At 41.3% G+C, this 23,252-nt stretch overlaps 1 protein-coding gene and 1 long non-coding RNA gene across 5 annotated transcripts in view; one reads left to right on the plus strand and one right to left on the minus strand.

Moving 5' to 3' along the window:
* LOC135325151 (uncharacterized) lies at nucleotides 1-14,526 on the plus strand. The gene is made up of 3 exons (XR_010386330.1): nucleotides 1-322; nucleotides 725-1,570; nucleotides 13,642-14,526. It is a non-coding gene; the product is annotated as an uncharacterized LOC135325151 (long non-coding RNA).
* The window catches only part of SLC24A2 (solute carrier family 24 member 2), a 114,574-nt gene continuing 103,665 nt past the window's right edge, over nucleotides 12,344-23,252 (minus strand). For 3 of the 4 annotated variants that reach the window (XM_064502842.1, XM_064502843.1, XM_064502841.1), the window contains 3 exons: nucleotides 22,486-22,575; nucleotides 21,855-22,021; nucleotides 19,219-19,502 (listed from right to left, as the gene is read on the minus strand). In XM_064502842.1, the coding sequence (XP_064358912.1) occupies nucleotides 19,253-19,502; nucleotides 21,855-22,021; nucleotides 22,486-22,575 (507 nt within the window). In that variant the 3' untranslated portion in view covers nucleotides 19,219-19,252. Of the gene's footprint in view, nucleotides 16,640-19,218; nucleotides 19,503-21,854; nucleotides 22,022-22,485; nucleotides 22,576-23,252 lie in introns of those variants that run through there. The other variant, XM_064502844.1, reaches the window with a different exon arrangement.

Genomic DNA, 23,252 nt, shown 5'->3' on the forward strand with positions numbered 1-23,252 from the left:
ACTGCTTTCTTTCGGGATGATTAGATATGGCATTTGTAACATAATTCATTGCCTGTGCAGGTCACTGGCAATTGCAGAAGTCAAGGCTACAGCATGGGCAAGACAGTAACAACTATACCATAGATTGGAGGATATACTGGTGAAAATTACAAAAGTCTTTGCACCTGACCACCCTGGCTGGCATCTGTGGCAGTCTGAAGTTTTGTGTTGTAGAAAAGGCCCCACATGCTGCAGTAGAGACGGGGGTTTTTTTGGACCTAAACATTCTTTAAGAAGCATTTGGAACCTTTGGCCATTTGGAATTTCAGCTGGATGAAGAAACGTAAGGGACTGGAATGCAATAACAGCAGTTATTTCTTATTGTAATTTAACCTAAATCAGTGGGATCATGATAGTGTGAAAAAGTAAACAGAAAAAATCCTTAGATTATAGAAATAGCTCTGCAATCACTAACAGAGGTTTGCAGCTGAACGCCAGGTTAGGTGTCCTGTGAGGGCTCACAACAGACCTCCTTTGTGAGGAACTGCCTTTTTGTTCTTTTCTTGTGCAGAGCTGGCGTAATAGAATATGCGATTGAGCCTTAAACTGTGCCTAACAATAATAACAGCAGTAATAAAGAATGGACAATCTAACTGGAAAAAACCTTAAAACATTCCATGGTGATCTCAGGTTTTACTTTGTTCCTATTGCTCCTCCCTTGTCTGACCCCAAATGTTTTTTCCAGGAAATGGGATGACTCACTCAACAGAAAGCTGAAGCTGAGTGTGGCGTTATCTATGACTGTGCAACTGTGAATCTCAAAAGGTTGCACAGTCTGGTACCTTGCTGTAAAGGTAGGAAGGTCTAAATAGTTCTTATAACGTCAAAGCACTCAGGTAAGTGAGTGAGACATTGTTTTCTACACTTCCACAATATATGAATCACAAAAGATGTGTGTTAGCTGATAGAGAATATGAAAACTGATTTATTATATATCATAAATACTTCCTTGTTTCTCACAGCAGAGGGTCATTTTTTCAGAACTGCAAGATGTTAAACTCTTGTTAAATAGGAAATACTGTATTATTGGTGTTTCTCATCACTCTGCTAGGAAAGCAGGTGAGCCAGTGACAAGGCCCTGATAGGGTACACAGGATGCAGACGTTCGACAGTATGTCCCTCAACATCTTAAGTTACAAACTCCAGAAGAAGTGGCGGGTTGCCGTTCATTTTGGATTGTCTGTATGGCAAAGGAAAAGATGGGAGGTGGAGCTGCCTCAACTGCTGTTGGGTCTGAGCACCCTAAAAAATAGCCCATTCATTCCATCTGCCCTTCCAAAACCCTCCGCGTAAGCTGTACCGTTTTGCTCTTCCAGGCAATGGGATCTGCTGCATGAGGCTGTGACCTTGCAGAGAGAGGCTGCGTGAAATAACACTGAAGGGAATGTGACCTTGCACGTGATGGAGAAGACAGGCCTTGGAGGCTGTAATGGCTCGCCTTTCTGACTAAAGGGCAGACAACTGGTTGCAGGTTAAGTTCAACTAGTGAGGAGTACACCACTGCGCTTCTGCCTCCTTATTGGCATCATCTGTGAGTGTGCCTGCACTAGATATATCATGAGCTATATCACTGTCATCTGGATGCTACTGTTTATGAAATAGTAATAAGGATGGGGGATGGTGCAAAGCGTAACATGCATTTTATTTTTGTCTAAATCATCCAAATATTCTTTCATTTGAGTCTCCATTGCCTGCATATGAACCTTATTGGAAATGAACAGGATCAGCAAAAAGAATCTCTTCCTTTTATGGCCCCATCAGGCCCTTCAAGCGAGGCAATGGTTGACAACACTGATTTTTCTTTCATGGTCTGGTTGGTACAGCGCGCAAATGACTTCGCTGTGTTTTGTGATCCAGGGCAGTAGTATTGCCTGATAACCAGAAGCAGACCTAGTAGTATGATTATCTCTACAGGATATTGGCAGTAACTGATTGGGTGCGATTCTTTAGAGGGATCTCACTGGGCTTGTTTACAGAAACAGCTGTGAACTACCAAGATATAGGTCATGAGGTCAGCTGAGTGTAGCAACAGTTTCTTGGGCACCACTCAGACTATTTTGTTCATTTAGATGATAGTGACTTTTATCTTAAAGAGTTGAGGATGTCCGTTTTAAGTGTTTCTGGGGGTACTTACCCTTCCTCCATCATCAAGACGTACCCATAACATCAAATCTGTAAATAGCAGAGTCATGGGGAAGAATCTGGAAATTCTGCTAGGCTCTGCAGGGGCAAGTCAGGAAACAGAAAGTTTATTCATTGGGTCTAAGGTTGCCATATTGTCACTGCTGTCAAAAATAATTTTTTTTGCCTACATGAATGATAGCTTCTCTGTGAGCTGGATTACTCATCTTTGCTGCAAGAGGTGCTAGGTTTTGAAGGAAAATAAAAATTCAGTGAGTGAGGATTTATGGCACAAACTCACCAGGCCGGTACTCAGTGGATGCTATGGGGAAGATGGGTTGGTAGGATTCTTCACCTTTCAGTCAGTGCTGAGGTGACCCCTGAGGCTGTGATAGATGTCTTTGGGCCTAATCCTTTTGCCACAAGAAAACCAAAGGTGGTGGCAGATTACCACACATTTCTGTTGAAATTAATTACTATGAAGTGAGTCCATCAGTTTCTTCTTCAGAAGATACTTGGTTGTACTTTAATCAGAAGGCTGGGAATTAATCCAATAGGCCACCTTCCAATAAAGAAGACTTTACAAAAATGTCATCATCCATCAGTCAGTTCAGATTCAGGGATCATCTCTCTCTCTGCCTAAGTTTTATTTCAGATTTTTTCAATAAGTGAAACCAGATATCAAATTTTCCTCTTAATACAATCCCTATAGCCTTTCCAATAGAGCGTTAAAGTGTGTCCTGAAATACAAGAAGCTGCTCAGTCCACCTCAGCTGAACAAAATTGTCATATTAAGTAAATAAAGGTCTCTTACAAATAATAGCCTTTGATGCAATTTTAGAGAAAACCTGCAACGTATTCAGCCATCTCAGATGTGTGTGATACAATGCATGCAGAAGAATGGTCCAAAAGTTACCGCACTATAATGGCTGATACACAGACTGGATTTTTTCCTAACATTCGGAAGTCCTTAAATTTCTTCCTTTCAGGAGACTGAATTTATATGCAGTGCTGACAAACTGTTAACCCTGCTGGGAAACAGCAGTCTGGAATAACTAGCAGATATCCTCCCATCTTTCCTGCCTGTGGCCAGCAGCTCCTCTGTGGGGGCATGCAGCTCGCACCCCAGTTCAACCTCTGCCCCAACCTCAGGCTGAGGACTCTGCGGAGGAGCTCATAACAGACACCCTCTGTATTCAAATCCACATCTCCCAGTGCTTCCTTGTCTTCTTAGTCCCATACACTATTTGCAGGACTGTTGTTACAGGCATCTTTATTCAGTATAAAAGCCAGTGAAAGTCAAGCAGATGCATGGAGCTCCATGAACTAATGATGTCAGATTTCCTATGGTGCTGTATCTTACACAGAAATTGAGAGATTTTCCTGTTGTTGAGGTGTTTATAAGGTCTCTGCTTCTCCCTCTCTTGACCTTTCCAAGTCTAATAATGCAGAAGGTCATTCACCTCTTTTTAAGTGAAGGCACTCTATAGTAACCTTTCACTCTGCAGTCAGGTGACTGTTTCCATGAAACTCCTGGCAACTGAATTAGCTTTGAGACCTTCACCCTTCTGTCAAATCTGAGTGGAACTAGCCAGTAAGTAAAATACAACAACAACAAAACCCTTATAATGGAGGGACACAGAGACAGGCAGCCTGCCTTGTTTCTTTAGGAAATCAAATGAGGTTTTTTAAAGAAAACAGAAGACTGAAAGATTTGTGTAGTGTATTTGCTATTGATGCCTTGTTATTTTGACTGCAGTGGACTTCATGCTTTCAGGATATTTCCTGATTACACTTTGCAAGGCTGATGTAATTGTCTAGAATCAGGAATTATCATACCACAGAGAGTGTTTTGTTATTTTATGTCTAAAGTGATATATTGAGTTTGAACTGGATGTTCTGTCCTCCCAACCCTTTGGTTCATGAAGAGGCACTGCACAGACAAATTGTACTCATCTGTGTGTGTTTTTAATCTTTGCTCTACACTAATGGATTTATCTTGCTTTGAGTTCTCTTCATACAGTCTCTGAAAGCAGGAGCCAACAGCAGGTGACTCCTCTAAGATGCGGTCACTCCTTTGGGCTCAGTCTCTGTGCACCTGCTGCATCTGCTGCAGAAGTCAAGGGAGATTTCACTACCACCACGGCCAAGTCGAGGTCTCTAGAGAGTGTCTAAGCTGTGAAACAAGTTAGCTTGATAGTTAACTCATGCTGCACTATGAAGTTAAACTCCAGCAGGACTCGTGCAGACCAGGTAAAGTAGATAAAGCATTATAGACTAGAAGGAAACAAGATTAAGAGACAGCATCATGCAAAAATAGGAATGCCCCCTCTCTCCTTCCCTTTCCTGTCTTACAGCTCTCTCCCTTTTGTGTTCCTCCCCAAATTCTTCAGTCTGTAACCACGGGAGGATTGTCGCTCAGCTGGTAGAGCTGTGTTATCTACAGCTTTGATCTGAGGGGTTTAAAGAATCCTGTCATCTCAGAGGTCTCCTGTCTGAACCTTTCCCCATTGTCCTGCAGACAAAGGCGCTAAAGGAAAGTGAATAGATTGTGCTTTAGAGCTACTTAAGGAGATTTTTTTCCCCCTGTGAATCCAACAATTCCCAGTCCTATCAGGCTTTAGTATCGCCCTTGACCCAGATAACATCCCACAGTTAGAGGAACTCACAGCTCTTTCCCAGCAGCAAGATTTGAATGTTCTTTGTCCACGGCAGAAATATCTTCCTTCAGACAGTCATTAAAAAAAAAAAAAAAAAAAAAAAGAGAGAGAGAGAGAAAGAAAAAAAAGGAAAAAAGCAATTATGGAAATGCACAATGTATTTCTTTGGGTAGGTGCCTCAGGGACAAGAGATATCATTCATCACAGATCCTCAGCAGCTGCTGTGAAAAGAGCTGAAATGCGTAGTAGAATATATGGTATCAGATTAAAGAGAAGTCAATAGCAGGAATACAGTATTCAAGAGATATCATATACCTCTTTTAGCAGGGGGTTAGGAAACCTACCTTTAGCATATGTTGCATTGAGAAATGAAAGACACACTGGTAGCATTTGATGTTTAATGTGTGAAAATACCCCAGCCTGATAACGCACATGGAAACTACCTGTGCTTGTCCTGCTGTGTTTTCACCCTGTGTTGGCTACCACACTCCAGTCAGTGGAGTGCAGAGCAAGACAGGACTCCTGTTTCTGTAATGGTAGACAGGGCTATCAAGTCAGGGAACCAAGTTTTCCTCTTCCATGGCTTACTATCTCTCTTCTTGCCACAGCTCAGAAGGAGGTGACACCTTATGCCAGGGGAGGGTTTTGCTCTCCAGCAGTACTCACAACTCAAAGGCAAGCAGCTCTGCAGAATTACTTTTAGTAGAAAAAAACCTCGTGATTAACCATTTTATTGGGCAGAAGACAAATGCAGTCCATAGGCTGCACCCTCAAGAAACCACTGTGCTTCTATTCATGGGGTTAAAAAGCAAAAAAAAGTTAAGCAAGACAGTTATACCAGGAAAATATTCAGGCCTACAGCAGTCTGCTAATGGTGATACACAGGAAATGGGTAAACACCAAATACCTTAAAAGAAAAATCCAGAATAATATAGGGACAGCAATGTATGTGAAACAACTTGTCAGATATTCTGTAATTGTAGCACTTCTTATTTCATTTATATCACTAGGAACAGGAGGTAATTTAAAGGGACACTGTTACCTGAGGTCAGGGTTAACTCCAGGTGAAGAATATTAAATACAATGAAGCAAAGAAATATTTGTAATACCTATTTTGTAGTTCTGATGGAAACAAACAAACCTTTTCACTGCTTAAAATATTTAAATAGTTAAGATTCTTGGCCCTCGCTTTGCTTGCAGTTTCCATGTCCCAAAGGGGATGGCATTTACTTCATCCTATAGCAAATACTTTCACATTAGCATACGAAGAGTATGGAGCAACAACCTCCAACAACAGCTCCGACAAAGAGTATCTTCCTAGCAACAGCCTCTGATAGGTGACTCCTACTTCCAGGGGAACTCCAGTTCAAGTATACTCACTTTGTCTCTCTACTTCTTTTTGGACAGCCTTTTTTGGAACCAAATGGAGGTATTATTTTCTGAGACTACTCTGCCTGCAGTAAATGAAAAGTCCAGGAAAAAGTGAAGGCTTGGCTAGAAAAATGGCTTGTCCTATCTTATTTGACTTAGCTAGCTACTAATTGACTTAAATTAGCTCTATATTACCTGGGACCAAAACTGTGCTGCAACCTAGGGAAAGCAGAGTGGTTCACTGAGCCTTGTCCCTTTGCTGTTTCTAGCTCTGTGCAACGCACAAAGATTGACTTAGTCCCTATCTTTTCAAAGTCAACAGAGCATTTTTCAGTCTGCTGATAATTTATTGGTTGTCCACCAAGAAAAATCAGCATCGCCTGTATCTCCATATGCAACCAGTTTGGGCAAATTACTCCCAGCAACCCATCAGTGGATTGCATGTTGTACACGCTCATGCTCGTGTGCAAGCTCATGCAACTCTGGATGCCGGTTTGGTGCACGCTTCCAGCCAGGGCCCTCCCGTGGGTGGACAGAGACCTTCGTCACCTGGGACTCAGAAAATGATGGAGTACTGCTCAGCTAAACTGTTATGGAAATTAGGCCTGTCGGCCTCCATAACAGGGCTTGACCCTAGGTTCCTGCAGAAAAGTTCAGAGTCAAATCAAAACAAATCAGATAATTTTAATCACGCGCGTGCCATAATTACAGCTCGAGCTGGGTGCCTCCGAAGAGGGACCCCAACATAAACAAATCCTGGGTATTTATAGTCTTTTCAACTTACATTTCCCACCCCTCACACGATAGTTAGACCAATAATAATTTTTTGGTCTGGGGTCTCCTGCTTCTCATTGGGTCTCATCGTCATTCTGAGGCAAGCTGTTTTTCCTCCTTATTTTTGTTTTTTTGCAGTCTCTGATGGTGGTTGTATCCCAAGGTCTTATTTTTCCCCATTGTTTTGGCATCTTCCCTCTCGGAGTCGGTGACACAGGTGCGCAGACTGCGTGTGGCTCCCTTATTTTCCCAGCCTGAACGAGCTCTGAGGCACTGTTTTTTATTAAACTAAGTAAAGATTTGTTACTTTTCCTATGCTCGGCCTAAGGCTTCAGCAAATCTAGCCACTCATGCTAAGCAAGTTTTATAGAAGTTGTGCTAAGCAGCCATTTCTAGACAGTTCCAATTCACTATTCTTTAACAGTTTACATGCCTTCAGGGAAAATAATTAACAGCAGAAGGAAATCAGCTGAATTCTCCCTTTAGAAGGAAAACACCAACCACAGCTCTTCACAGGTATGTGTTGGGGCTGAGAAATTCACCCTGTGTGGCTCTTACTGCTGCCAGTGTGGTTGGTGAAGAAAGGTATCGATCCATCTAAGCTCCTAAGCTCCTGCCTGACTTGCCCAGGACTGGTGCAAGGAGGCCCTCACTGCCTAATGAAAGCCTGGAAAAACCAGCTTTGTTTAAAGACCTACCCTTTACTGACACACGTGGTCAGTATTTTATGCACTCTCTCTATCTATTCCCTCTGTCATTGTCCTTTTTCTGCAAAATTCAGAATTGAAATTAGCCCAGAGGGTGATGCATTTGTTACAAGGAAGGCCAACAGGGATTTTGACTAAGGAGGAGAACAGCTGCCTTACTGCTAGGATAAGTATATATTTGGAACAAGGAGACAGTGACATGTATTACTCTGCTTACTGTGTCTGTCCTGGCTGCACATCTCTGTCTTCTGCATTAGGGATTTTATTATTATCTCCTTGCTGTTGGCAGGGATGAGGTTGTTTACCAGTGTCCACAAACACACCCGCTGCTGGACACTTTGGTATGGATGTAATTCCAAGAAAATGCAGGCTTCAGCAGCTGCACCGGTGCCAGATATTAATCCGGATGAACCAGCTTGTGTGCAATGAGGACATGATCTATTTGTGTTTCAGTCCGCCTCGCTTGCTTGGCCCTGAGACTGACACCTCTCTGGGGGATCGCCGTGCCATGCAGTCTGTGGCAGAGCTGACGGCTGGTGCGTTTTGGGTTTTTTGCCCCTTCCGAGAAGTGTCTGTTTGCAGGGACTATGTATTGGGCTCTGTGATGTTAGCTGAACTCTAGCCAACTGGAGCAGGTGTCAAAGCAGCATTATGCCAATAAACTGTTTTTTTGTTTCCCTTCTGTAAGCCAGGAGTGGTAGAGTTTGCCAGGGCAAGTGAAGCAGTTAGTGTGTATGAGTAGTGTCACCTTTTCACTGGTACGCAGATTTTGATGCAAACCCATTGCCAAACAACTGAGGACGTTGTTTATGCCAGTTGCTCTCTTTTCCTTCCATGATGCCTGGTGGCACTTGCACAGCTGACCCTCACCTCTGTACTTTCAGCTGATAAGTGGTACTAAAGACAACTGTAAGTAGCGCCAGGAGGGACAAACTGGTCTCGCCTGGAATACAGCAGTGCCTGCAATGTGCCCGAAGAAAAGTCACACTGACATCAATCCCCTACACTGCTCTTTTCTGTAAGCAAAAGGTACACTTCTCCCAGGATGTGACAGGTTACAGAAGCACAGGTGGCCTACTGAGATATTAATTAAATGAAAAAGTGTGAAACCCGCAGTTATACATAAAGCAAACCTTTGCGCACAGATTCTGAGTTATACCAACACTGTTTCAAGCCAGTTTGGCCAGGGCTGTAGATTTACTTCTGGATCAGGTTCCTTTGCATCGCCTGAGCCATATAAAGGCAAACAAGACCTGAGACCTTCATAACTTGCCTGTTTCCATTTGTGTGGATACTTTGTCATGACAACGTTTATTTTGGGTGCCTGGCAGTGTGGGGGACAGAAAGGATGGTGGTCTGAAGAAGCCAAGAGCAGAATGAATGGGGCTGAGGACATGGCAGGTTTGGCTCTGCTGTATTTGTCCCTACCTTTCCCAGGGCAGCATATCCTACCGGGTTTTAAGCAGGCTCTTGGCAGGACAGGTGAGTGTAGGGGTTTGTCCACGAAACATTTTTAGAGAAAAAATGTTTACTAATAATATAGAACACTAGGGAATTTCTGCTTTCAGTCAATTTTTGGTAACAGCTTTGCTGAAAATTGTTTGCTGTTCTTTTTGGGAAGGAAACTGGATTTTAGAAAAGGGTTTTTTTTTTTAAGTAGATTATAAAATATAATGGAAAAATGGGTTTACTGACCCTCACAACAGAGCCACAAATGCTGAACAACAGGCCATGTTAGCCTGGAAGAGCCTCGTGTTCCCAGTACCCAAGGTAATTGTTCCTGAAGTCTTGCGTGTTCCTGGGTGCATAACTCGAGCTCTTCAGAGCTAGCTTTGGCTAGCAGTATCTCCCAGCTACATAAAATCATGCTAAAATCCCCTTAGTCGAGAAAATAAGGACAGCAAATGAGCAAGAGTTGGCCATTGCTATTAGAGGCAAATTCCTACCACCAGTATGGGATAATATCAAGGCAGGTAGACAGTAAATGGCCACAGAGCAGAGTTAGATTTTCATAGGGAGTCAGAAAATTCTGGAAGTGTTTTTTCTTTTCCTTCATCTCAGTCAGCAACCAAGAACAGGCAGCAGGTATGTGGTGTTGGTGTTTTCTTGCCTTTGCCAAATTGAAATAGTACACAAAACTTTACCATAATTTTGCAGTAAAATAAACCCAGCTGTAGGGAGACAGGCAGGAAAGCAGTTTGTTAATCCTCCTTTTAGAAATAAATTATAACTGATAATTATTTTTATCAGTTTTTCTCATGCTTTTCCCCTCCTGCCCAGTTCTCTGCTACCTGCCAGGAAAGTAGTACCGAATTTAAAATCCAGCGAAGCGGTATATTTTCCCTGGCAATACAGTATACAGAAACATATCCTCACACCCTTACCTTCCTCTGCCTCAGGTAGCATGTCTGAGCTCTGATTAGTTTCTGACCCAGTGCGGTGGCAAGCAGTCCTCTGCTGTGGAGGAACAAGTACATGCAGTTTCACACCTTTCTGGTGGCACTGCGATGAAGCAGTGAGGGAAAAGTTGTCATGGAGGGCTAATATTTCCTCATCATTGCCTGTCAGCAGGTGAAAAGTGGTTGCAAGTAATTCAAAGCTTTGCAGGACACCTCTGTTTCATTCAGAGATCCCTGTCAATTTCTTATTTAAATATCTGATTTAGTGCTTTTTTATTTAGGGGATGCTGGGAACTTCTCTGCCTATGACCCTCATATATTGCCATGCAAGAAGTAGTTTGGTTGGGGTTGAGGTCTCTGAGGGAACGTATAGATTTATGGCCTAATCATTGGCCTAATCTTTGGTGCCTTATGACCCTGACAACAAAGCCCCTTTGCCCACAACAAATGTTATAAATTTTCCAAGCTGACATGAAGAAATCAGCACAAGTAGGAAAGGAAGAGATAACTGACATCTCCTTAGAGATATGTTTATAATAATAGGGAGTAATAGATGATAATCTATAGTCTATTTCTCAATATTCTTTAAGAGTATCTGAGAATATTTAATTCCCTGAGAAAGGTGTTGGCAGGAAGGGAGTTCCTTGGTTGTGTTTTAAAGGTAAGCTCAGGCAGCTTCTGAAGTCTTTCCAGAGGAGAGATCAAATAGTTTTAACAATACACATTACATTTGATTTCTCCTTGTTAATTATCATCCCAAATGTAACTACTTGTAAATGCAAATGTAATAATGAGTGAACAGAGATCTCTTCTTTCCGGCACCACAGATAAGACAGAGAAGTATTTGCCCATGCAAGGGGATACACATGGCAAGGAAATCTTCCACCATTTCTCCAGACAGGGCCAAAGAGGCTATTTAATGCATTTTTTTCTCCCCTTCCCTGCCCTGCACTTGTCATATACCATAAAGGTCTGCTGTGGAAATAAATGATTTTAAGTCCTTCCCTCTCTGTTCAACAGTGGCTGAAGCTGAGGTGTGGATCAAATATTACCAAACAGCAGAGTAAGACCTTGCACACTTGCATACAGCGTTACTGTGACTGCCTCTGTTCCTTAGGGAGGACACGTGTGTGTGTGTATATGCGTGTGTGTGTGTACGCATGCATGCATGGGACCAGGCGTGAGTGCCTGCAGTTCCCTTCTCAATAAAAACCTAAAACAGTCTTTCTTTTAAACTTTCCTTCCCCAGACTAAATTTCAAAGCATCTCACACCTGCCTTTGTGACATATTCCAACTTTGCTTTTTGTAGGATGCATCCAACCTTGTCCATTTTTTTTTCCATTTGGCAAGCACGTATGTCTCAGGAAAATCACCTTTCATAATTTCCAGTCTATTCACAAACTACTTGTGTTGTTTCCAACCTAAAATTTCAAAGCTTTAATATGGTTAAAAGTGAATCAAAAACTTCTTTCACAGTCCTCAGGTCTTTAGGATTTGCACAGTGCCTTATTAAAAAAGGCCCAGGTTTCCTGGGACTACTACTGGACAAACAATAAGTAATAATGGCTATTTTCTCAAATAAAGTTGCAGACTGCAATTTTCTCTAACTGACTTGTGAAGTCCTAGTATTGGAGAATTTGGTTGATTATGGGAAAATTTTAACATTACTCAAAGACTTTAAAAGTTTTATAAATGAAATTAAACAATTTTGTGATTTTTTTTTTTTTTTTTTTTTTTTTTTTGCTGTTCTCTGTTCACAATCCTCATCTTGTTTAAAAGTATCCTTCATCCAACCATGAACTGAAAAAAAGCCAAACATGCTGACTGGCAAGGACAAGAGGCTGTGCAGTCTGAAGAGTAAACAACAAGGTGTCAAGCTGAAGATTGGCTTTCAGAACAACCTGTGAACAAACACATCTCAGTTAAGAAATGTATGGGGAGGCTTAGTGCAAACGGGACCACAGGGCTCCAGATACATGCAACTCGAGGAAGTAGTTGTCTGGTAGTTTCACATTGGGCTGTAGAGGAAAAAGCCCTGCTTAACTAAATTTTGAGCTCCCTGGAACATGGATTGTTTTTCTTCCTCTGTGTTTGCACAGGCAGCAGCACAGTGATGTGGCAAGAGGCCATAAGTGCTACTTAAACACATATGATTGTAGCTTTGCAGACCACAATTCAACCCGGAGCAGATACTTAAAAAAATATTTTCAGATCTGTAGCAAGTCCAAAACAACTAAGCCAGAAAATACTGAACAAAATCACACAAAGTCCTTTTTATTATTATTATTTTTATTCATTATTATTTATTGTTGTTATCGTTAGTCACACTTAGACAACTTAATTACATAAAGTGATTTATGTGAAGAGCTCTGTGTCAGTAATATCAGGTTTATATGTTAATGTGAAAAAGTGTATACACCACAGTGAAACATTCTGTAGCTATAGTAGGACCTCTGATAGAAGGGCTTCTTTCCAAGACCCTATGTACAAATAAATATAACTTCCATATTATGTACAGACTTATATTCACAGAGAATATACCAATTAAGAGATACAAGTGTTTCATCTACTGAATAATGATCCATACATATATGCACATGAAAAAAACCTGGCATTTTCTTAGAATTGCTTGGACTGGCTTCTATGGCAATAGATTTTTTAAAAATTTTTGAAATAAATAAGACTGAGGATTTCAGATTTTTCTTACACTATGTTGAAAATGAGAGCTGGGAGACTATGAAAACTATGAAGTTAAACAAGTTTAAAAAGCTTTATTACAAAAATAGCATCCGTCAGTTATAATATGCCGCTGTTATTTTCACATGACAATAGAGAGGTCTGATCTAACTTTTGATGGGTGATTAACAGAAGTGGTTGATTTTGACTGGATAGTCTGACCCTGAAAACTTCAGCTCTTTTGTAAAAAAGATGCAACAGAAATAGCTCAGCTTTTATAAACTTAAAGTAGGAGGGGTTTAATTTACTGTGATGTGAGTGGGAGAAAATATTAGAGCAACAGGATGACTTAATTGCATCACTGGGCTTGACTGCAAGCATTATATTCCTTCTTCTCGAGTGAACAAGGATCATAGGGTTGAGCCTCTGCGGCAAAGTCAGTGTGGACCATATTCTACAGTCACACAGGGAATTTTGGGAGAATGAGCAAACTCCCTCTGTCTTACTCACAGCTTCACTAAGGCAAAACTATATCCTGTTTTACTGTACATGTATTTGATGGTATTTTACATTATACCTTAAAAAAAGACATGATATGGATTCTTTACTTTAAAACTATCATCCCCCATTTAGAAACCCTGAATTAGTCTTCCGGGTTTTTTTATGGCTTCTCTTTGCATTAAGACAACTATGTGACATAAGATAATGGTTAAAAAAAGTGGTAAAGTGCAAGATATTTAAAAACATACAAATTTCTTTCAGTTTAGACTGGTTTTCTGCTTGGTGAGGGGTGAATTTACAATAAATCTACATGAATGTACAGTTCATTTATGAATCTCTGATTACATTATTTCTTATTTGATCTCATCCTGGGCCATTTATGGCCCATGTAGGAACAGCACGGCCAGCTGTGTGTCTGCGCTACCCATGCTCGAAGTGGTTACATGGCTTCTAGCCCGGGGCTGCCTTGCATCTGGCTGGCGGGGAGCAGGGGCGCAGCGCCCCGCTGATGTGAGTACATGGCTTCTGCAGAAGAGATGGCTTGTGTCCAGCCGGCGTGGAGCACGGGCAGGGAGAACGTGCAAACTCTCTGCACCCGCCGAGGCAGGCAAGTCCTGAGATGTCACGCTCTGGCAACTAGCAACGCACAGCAGGTCCACAAGATGACTTGTCTGGACTACCGGGCTGTGATCCATATATCTTCTCTATCTTACGGGTGCAATACTTCACATAACTTTGGTCTGGAAGTTTGGGGACTTATCCTCCCCATTCCCAAAGGAAATGACTGATATCCCAATAGTGATATCTCTGTAGCTCATGGCAACAGATCCAAGAAGGATCGTCCATGCAGAGGGCTGGAGCAGGACTCTCCCCACACTTTTCAGTGCAACCTATCCCATCTGCTAATCTGAAAATCATCCTCCGCAGCCGTGCTCCCAGCTGCCTGTTCTTGCAACAACCTTTCCAGGAAGAGCAGGAAAACCAGAACCAACCCCTCAAAGGAACAAACCATAGCTCTTTCTCAGTTAGCTGTGTCATTGTTATTTACAAGAGGTAAAACGGTTTCCAAGAATACAAGTGCATGCAATTTCTCTCCTTGTACACAGCTCTCAGGACAATTGTTTGTTACATGAGTGCATTTTTGAAATACTGGATGATAGAATAAAAATCTGGATCTTGTCAGAGTCAGTGGCAGAAATCATCCAGACTTCAGTGGGCCACTGGTTGGAAAAGGTATTATTTCTTTGTCATAAACTAAATAAATCCATTTGATACAGGCTCATATTTGATTCAGCATATATGTAGTATGGACCGCAGGATGCTATTTTAAGGAATTACTGCTGAAAAGAGAATCAGAAAGAAATCACATATCCCCTATTTCTCGAAATATTGTATTGATATAAATGACAACCAGAGGAATAATCCCTTGAAAAGTGCCCAAACTTTAACAATATTTCTCAGTATCTTTTTTACAGTACTTGGATTAATCACGTTTAACCTACCTTTTTATGGACTTTCTTACTTACTCACACACAACAGTACCATGAATGATAATGACCATAAAATACTAGAGAGTAGATATGTGGAAAATTACATAATAGATTCATTGCCCTTATAAACATCAGATGACATTTAGAAAAGTTTCTGTGTCACCTTCTGTGCTTTATGCTTCTGGGGTTTATGTAGACAGCAAGATCAACTGAATAAATAAGCACAGGGATACAGGCACTAAGAGCCTGTCTGCACTACAAGAAAGTACTAGCTGTCAGTAAAAAGGTGCAATTAAATTACCCAGAACTTTGTTGTTGAAAAGATTTTTTCCATGTCATCCTTCCAGGGACCATCCTTGCATCACACTTTTCATCACATTTTGATACCATCTACCCTAAAGATTCCACCATAGTGGCCTCTACAGAAGATGTTTTTTCATAAAACAACAAATGCTTGTTGGACTTCAGTGGTATTCTGCAAACATGGGGCCAGTTCTCTCCTTTAATTCCCATGAAGTCAGTGTTCTCTGTCAGAGAACATTGACAACAGGTTATGTGATCTGACCTACGATCCTACTCAAGTGCTACTGGAAATCCCTTCCAAAAATGCCATCCAGTATTGGTTCTGGTCAGGTGTGGTGGTGCTAGAGAGAGGTGGCTATTTAACCTGACGTTTTATCCCTCATCTCACTTACTGTGTTGCAGATCTGGGGTTATCCTGAAAACATTAAACAAGAGAAGGAATTTGATTTTTAAAGCCGATTTGTATATTAATTATACATTGCCTTCCACGTTAACTAGCTCACTGCAGAATTTAGGTTGTTTTCAGGACCATATTCCTATTGAAGTCATTCAGAACTTTACCTGAAGGGGGAAAATAGAAATTTAGCTTTGATTTCTAGGTGTATAATATTCAGAAATGTTCACGGATCCAACACTGAACCACTTATGAACAAGGAGAAACACCAGGAACACAGTCACTGATTTCTGAGAGATAACAGCAAAATGAGACTACTGTAAAAGTGTCAGGATTTGGCCCTTGGTAAGTCTGCTATCACTGCAAAGCAGCAGTATCCTAACAAGTGCTGTATGTTTCTGGCAGAGTTGAACTTGGACAGTTTATGGACATTTAATCACTGTGTTACAGCAACCCTCGGCTGTCTCTCAGCTCTCCGGTTTCGGACTTTCAGACTCCTTCCCTGTGAGATAAGGGGTCATGCTTCCTCCCCAGTGGCATTCCCCTCTTTCCTCTACCCAGAGACCTATTGGGTCATACTCAAAGAACACAGCAATATGCAAGTATCCTGAAACAGTTTGCTCCAGCAGTTACATAGAAGGCTGTCCAGGTAAGTATTATAATCAGCTGTACAGACACTGGGTTACTCTGCAGAAAGCACCACACGAGAGCAGATCCTCCCTGTCACCTCTGGGGCTGCGCTGCCACCGACAGTGCAGTTATTCACTCATCCGAATGGCTCCGTCTGCCTGGCAGATGCAAGGCAGCGAGAGCTGCGAGGTGTCTCCTTCTTGGGACCAAAAATATAGTTTTAAGCCCTTCCAAGACAAATGTGTTGATAGGGGCAGTCAAACACAGCCGGCTTCCGCACGGAAGGAAATGAGCCGGCTGTTTTAACACAGCACAAACGTCATTTCAGTATATCAGCCGTTAGGCGTATACGCAAAATTCTTCCTTCAAGGTTTTATGCCAGCCTTGGACTAACGCGTACCGCTCTGAATCAGCTGTGTTTGTCCTCTGCCTGCCCCCGGTGGGGTGGTGGCCTCTGCTGCTGCTCTCCGCTTCCCGGAGCTCGCCAGAGCGCTCTCACCGCTCCCAGGGTCAGGCAGGGTTTTTTTGCTTCTCAATGCAGGAATTATACACCGTGATTGCCATGAAATCATCCTCAAAAAAACAACACAAAAAGAGGAGTAATGCATGGAGCAGAGATCAGACTCTTGCCCTTCCTCGGTTTCGTGTTTCAGAACATCAGATCAGTGAGCCTGGGCATCTCTGTATAACATCAGCGACCACATAAACACACTCATCCTAAAGGTGCACCACTCTCAAAATCTTGCATGCACCCTTTTAGGTCACCCTACGTTATTTGGCCCATTTGGGGAGAGAGCATCTCGGGTCAACCCGAAAGCCTTTAGTTTTTCTTAACCCTCCCTCCATTTTGAACACTGTCATCAGAGCTATGAAGGATTTGGTGATTCCCCTGGGACAGATTATACCGTGGAGCCAGCTCTGTTTTTTGGGACACCTGTTGAACCCTACCAGAGACATTTCACTTGAGTTCAGGATTTGGTTTATGCATTTTCTTTTGCAGATTTGCTATTCTTTTCAGCAGAGGGCACTGTAGGTATGTATACACCTATTTTTCCACTGTGTACATCCATAGGAACAAATGTTGAAGAGGTGGGCAGCACTATAGTTAAGACAGGTGAGGATTCTGGAGAATGGAGGCTCTTAAATGCATAGACAAATTTTTGCTCACAATATGAGAGAGGCTCACACTAAAAAGCAAGGGGTGTTGCAGGTGTGTGGTTAAGATTTTGATTCTGAATGTAGTTCTGTACCTAGGACTTAACACCTTAGAACATGGAATGAATAGTACATATTGTAACTCCTAATTTTCTTGCTTTTGTTCATTAGTATCTCACTTTTTCATAATAATCTCATAATATTAACATTTTTGTAACTTTAAATATGTATTTCTTACTGTTTGTGCTACTGTTGTTTTCTGTCAAGTCCTTACACTCTAACCAGACACTGTTATATACAGCTACAAACACATATAATAGGAATACAGTAAAGGACAAAGAGGATGAATGAAAAGCAAAAGCATGAAGCAGGCAGGAAAGCGTGGTGACAGCATTAGGAAAACAGACAAGACAAAATGTGCTGAGCCTTCTGTTACACAGCCGTGAGCATGGCATTGCCATTGTGAGCGCAATAATGAATACAAAACAACTCCGAAACGGGTCACAGATACATGCTGAAATTTCATGAACTCTAACTGCACACAAAGACTTGAACAAACAGACAGCCATTATCTGAAATAATTTCATAATACCCATTCCAGTTTTCCCATTTTTTGCAATCATCCAGACTATAGGAAATGTGAGCACTTCTTTTCTTTCTCTCTCCTGACTCTCTTGTTCTACGTCTGCACCTTCTCCTTCTCCCAGGATTTCAGTAGGACAATGTTGCATTTTCACTTCTTCCTGGGCTTCTTTAAACATTCACACTTCCAGCAACACTGAAAGATTTCCATGTAGGTTTCCTGCAACTCCACTATATTTAAACTGTCAGTTTTTCCTACCTAGTTTCAAGATCCACACAAACCAATAGGAACTACCCCAGCTCTGTACATCAGCTGGGGATCTCCTCCAATGACGACTATATTTAGCTGTGAAGGTCCTTATGCTGCAAGTCGTGGTGGAAGATAGCCTGTAAAATACATATCCACTTCAGCAATTAGGCTGCCACTTTACAACTACCTCTATATTCTGTATGAAATACTATGCATAAGCAAATTAGCCTTTTTTTTCTGGCATGAAAAGGCAAATTCATAATGGTAACAGCATCAGAAAGACATTGGTACTGTTGGTAGTATTGCTGCATTAGAAAAAATGAGTCCACGCAGTACTTGTATGATCTCTTTGCATGCTGGGTTGGTACTAGAGAAGACAGCAAATCCCCAGTCTGGGCTTCATGTGTGAATATAATGAAAATCTGCACCAGTTGCAAAATGTCCAGACTTCATATCCCCATTAATAGTAAAGCTGGAGCTTCTAGAACCTGAAGAGTTTTGCAAGATGTAATAAACCATCATTTTACATCTTGCCAATTGCCATTAGCGACCTGTGACGCAAAGGACCAAAATACTGAAGAACTCCCTGGCTTTGCCAAAATCACATCATAGAAATCCACTTAAATGAAGAGATGTGCAAGATCTTCCTTCTCTGTGACTCTTGCTCTCGCTGAATGCTTTCCACTCTGGCGTGCCAGTAGATTATCAGATAAACCCCCAAAGGGTGTGTGTGTGGGGGGTGGGATTGCATCCCCAAAGCTGATACCAGCATTCTCCTTAGAAGATTATAGTCTTAAGTACTTATTACTCATGTGTCTGTATATGTTACTACAGAGGAAAAGCGGTCTGTGGATAGGTACCGCAGGCATACAAGCTGCAGTAGCTTTCACTGTTACAAAGCATGCACAGCATCTCCGGTACTGGGCAGTGAGGATGTCCTGCAGCAAACAGAGAAAACCTCATTGCAGCTGACCTCAGCCCTTCATAGGTAACTGAACTGTCCAGCAGCAATCATTCTTCTGCTTTGAATTTCACCTGTTCTTTCTTCCTTTTAAAATTGAGGGATAGGAGATTTACAAATCCACTGGTTATTCTCATAGAAGCTTTCCGTTGTGGGTTTTTGCTGCTTCATTTTGATATGTATATATATGTATTTGAATATATATATACTTTTTTTCCTCAAGAAACGGCACTTTCCACTAAATGGAGACAGGACACTGTATCACTTTGTCCTCCAAGAGGACGCTGACAATCAGGAACACAAAATAAAGCCCAAACATAAGACAGCCCAGTATTTTATTCATCCTCCACTTGCAGAAAGCGATGGAGAGGATGACAAAGAGTAGCATGATGAAGAGGAGGACGATTGCACAGAACAGACCATTGCTGCTGACTGTCACTGGGGCTAAGCTGTTAATCACAGCATACAGGAGCCACGGAAGAGGAAGGCTGTTAAGAAACAGAAAAAGAAATTGGAAATATTGCAGAGATGCAGAAAGGGGCACTGGAAAGGTTCTGAAGGCACTTCAAAATACAAAGATATTTACTGGGAGACAGGGAAGCCCATCTCTCTGGCCAGAGGCATCAGATCACATGCTGTAGTCTAACTAAGCCTTTCGTCTCCACAGCAGGCTCTCAAGGATGCCCGGACACCAACTGGTGGACTGGGGAAGGATAGGCCTAGCTTAGAAAAAGGTGGGCTACTCAGATATATGAAGATACTGGGAAGCCAAAGATTCCTTCCATATAATTTCCTAACCTTTAGAGGCCACTCTGTGTTTGCTCATCATTCTGACATTTTCCCAGCCCCTTCTCTCCTACCTGCTTTGGCTATTTGAACCACAGACTTCCTGCATAAAGTGAAGCACGAACCTCTCCTAATTTCATAAATCATACATAAATCTCATTTGTCATTTTGCATGTGGTTCTGTGGAGAACATATGGGATTTGTGCTCCCCATCATTCCTCCACCAGCTGCCATGGTGCAGTATGTTTCCCTTGGCTGACAGAAATCATGTGGTTTCCTGCCTGTGAGCAAGAAGTCCTCGTTCATTAGCTTGTGGATTCAAAACATCCACAGAGGGATCTCCTTCCAAGAGCTGGCCTGACAGTGGAAGGTGGGTGGTGTGTCTGCAAGGTGCTGCCCTCAAACTTTGGCCCTTACATGTCTTGATCCATGCTTATGTATAAACCTATGTTAAAGTTTGAACTTTGACTGAACTTAAGCTTAATTTCTATTTTTGTACTTGCTATTACTGCATTTCCCAGCTCTGATGCTACTGTATGAAGCCACATCCCTCTGGAAGATGTCAAGTTGAAATAAATATTTAAGCTACTGATTGGAGCTTAGTAGGCTTGGAATGCATAAAAAGAGCTGTCAGCAGCTCACATCATTCAAACTCTGAATAAGCAGCTCAAGAGAGAATAATTTATTACAGCCTCAGTACTAACTAAACCATGACTACAGCTAAGCTGTGCCATTTTTGCTGTAAAGATAGTAGGACTAGCAGACTGGACAGGACAGCATACATTTCCATAGGCAGGAAGACTAAAAATATTAAGAGAAAAAGAAAGTATTGCAAAAAGGAAATGTTTTGCAATGCACCCTACATGTTCTAAGTTGAAGCACTGGGGAGTGAATAATGTTTTCATATGTTTTGCAGGTATTTTTATTATAAATGTTATTTAAAACAGTTCATGCTTCTGGATTAATATAAAAAAGTTGCCAAGTTTTTCAGCTGTATCCAAAAGTACTGCTGTTAAAAGTGGAGTAAAGAGCCATTTACTATCCACTCCAACTTTGGTATCCCATTTTGTATGAGCACTGTTGCTGATATATTTTACAGCAGCTAAAACCATGACGCAGGATCTGTTCTTCTAGATGTACAATGGCAGGAAATAACAATTGGATGGAGAAACTAAGATGATGGATATGATTCTCCTTGCTTCTGTCCTATGCTGAAGATAGGAAAGGGGGCATTAAGCCAGAATTTGACTGTAAATTTCCTGCACACTTTTGAAACACTGAGGCATACAGTGTTTCCAGATCTGGTCTAGCTTTCTCTCAAAGGGTCAACTAGGAATCTACATTCCAGCCGCACATGAGACATCATTATCCTCGTGCTGCTGTGAAGCCTTTATGTTGTGCACCGGACAGAGAGGGTCCCTGCATGCAGTAAAACGTAAGTAGCACATTTCTGCACAATCTTATGTTGCTTCATATTGTCACAGCTATACAAAGGGACCTTAGTGTTAATAAAGAATTGGTTTGTAATTTGGGATTTGCCAGGTATATAAAAAAAATCAGGCGCCAACAACAGCTTATAAAAGTTATACAAGTCAATGACATTCTGTTTATTTTCACAGCAAACAAGCTGGACACTGCAGAGGCAATGAATAGTTCCCTGATCTTTGATTATGAAGAAAGCTCTAGCATAGGCACAGTGAGTGGAAACATAAGTGAACAGCAACAAAGTGCCTGACAAAAGCATAAAAGACTTCAAAAACTTATTCTTGGAACAATACTTTTTAAAGCGTAATTTACTTGCCCTGGCAATTCTGTGATGCGTGAAATAAAGAATGATGCAACCAATTTATAACAAGCCTGTCAGGCAAATATCTATTAAGTTCTGAATACTTGAAATAATAACACCTACTGTATGTTTGCATCATTCTCTTTTTTAAACATCAATAGCAGAAAACTGTTGGAGGTAACACCTTGACAAAACCAGGGCAACATGTTATGAACACAAGACTTTTTATTAAAATATTAAAACACAATTTTCTTGCTGCAGGACTTACCCCACTGTGATGTCAAAGATGTTGCTTCCAACAGAGCTGGATACAGCCATGTCTCCCAGACCTTTGCGGGCTACGATAACACTGGTAATTAGGTCGGGAATCGATGTGCCAGCAGCTAAAATAGTCAGTCCCATGATTTCTTCACTAATACCAATGGTTTCTCCAACCTGAAAGAGATTGAGTGAAAACAGCAAAAATATGTGTTGAAGCCCAGTGGTGGAAGGACACTCCCTGCTGCAAACCTGCTGACCTGGGAATACTCAAAGATTCCTGACTAGCTTGGAAATGCAGCGACTACAGACATGATTGACAATCTTACATTTCATCTGAATCTCGTGGAACATGGTAAAAAAAAAAAAAGTAATTCTCCAAAGAGACCAGCAGGTATCAACAAGTGGCTGCTTATGGCACTGATGTTAACAGAAAGATCAAACATTTGTTAAGGGCAACCACTGGTCTCTGATCTACTTTCTATTTAGTGAGTAGTGATTTACTTCATCCATCGTTCCAGCTCCTAAAATAAAACACTACCCAGCATGAGATAGATGATGGATTCTGATTCTAAATGATTTCTTGCAGGGTAAAACACAACACAGGGCTTTTATTTTGTACCAGTGCAACACCTTCTTACCTGATGTGCCCACCAGACCATTAAGTAAGAAAAAAATCCAATCCAACTGATTGAGCCAAAAAATGTGATTGGAAAAAATTTTCTTGACCTCTGAAACAGAAACAAAGAGAAAGAGTGAACAAGTGTGTTACACGCTGACATGCTCTACTCTTGTTTGCTCCTTAAGTGACCTCTCATTTATTCTGATCACCTATTCTGATCATCATTAGACAACCAAAATAAATGTCAGGAAATTCAGAAACTGACTGCCACTACTGATATATGCTTACCCATGCCTCATTCTTCCTTCCAGCCTTCCAGCTTCAGTAATAAATTAGTCTGTGGGAAGATTCACCTCCTAATAACAACATGTATTATACCTAATGGCAAGTTTTGGATTGTCATTTATACTATATTCTCTTATGTTGCAGTCTGCATATATATTTAGCTGCATGAAGGTCTGAGCTGCTGAATTTATGAATGACTTTATGCCTAAGCAAAAAGAATGATTTCAAATTGTTATAAGAGGTATTCACATCCTTTGTCTGTGCACCAGTATCTTTGTGCAACAGCTTTCACAGTCAGTATTGGAAAGGCTGCCATAGCACCAAGCTAAAAAATACACATTTAAAGTTTATTAGGGCATTTAATCATTGTTTGAAAAATTACCCACTTTTTCGATTAGCACAGAAGATGAATTAAGCACACATTTGCCATGCTTTGTTTTGAACAGATGTTTGTTTCAAAAGAAAGTAAAATCACACTTTGATACCCTTCAATTAATTGTG

Source organism: Dromaius novaehollandiae, chromosome Z (genome assembly GCF_036370855.1).
Source record: "Dromaius novaehollandiae isolate bDroNov1 chromosome Z, bDroNov1.hap1, whole genome shotgun sequence".
Classification (NCBI taxonomy): Eukaryota; Metazoa; Chordata; class Aves; order Casuariiformes; family Dromaiidae; genus Dromaius; species Dromaius novaehollandiae.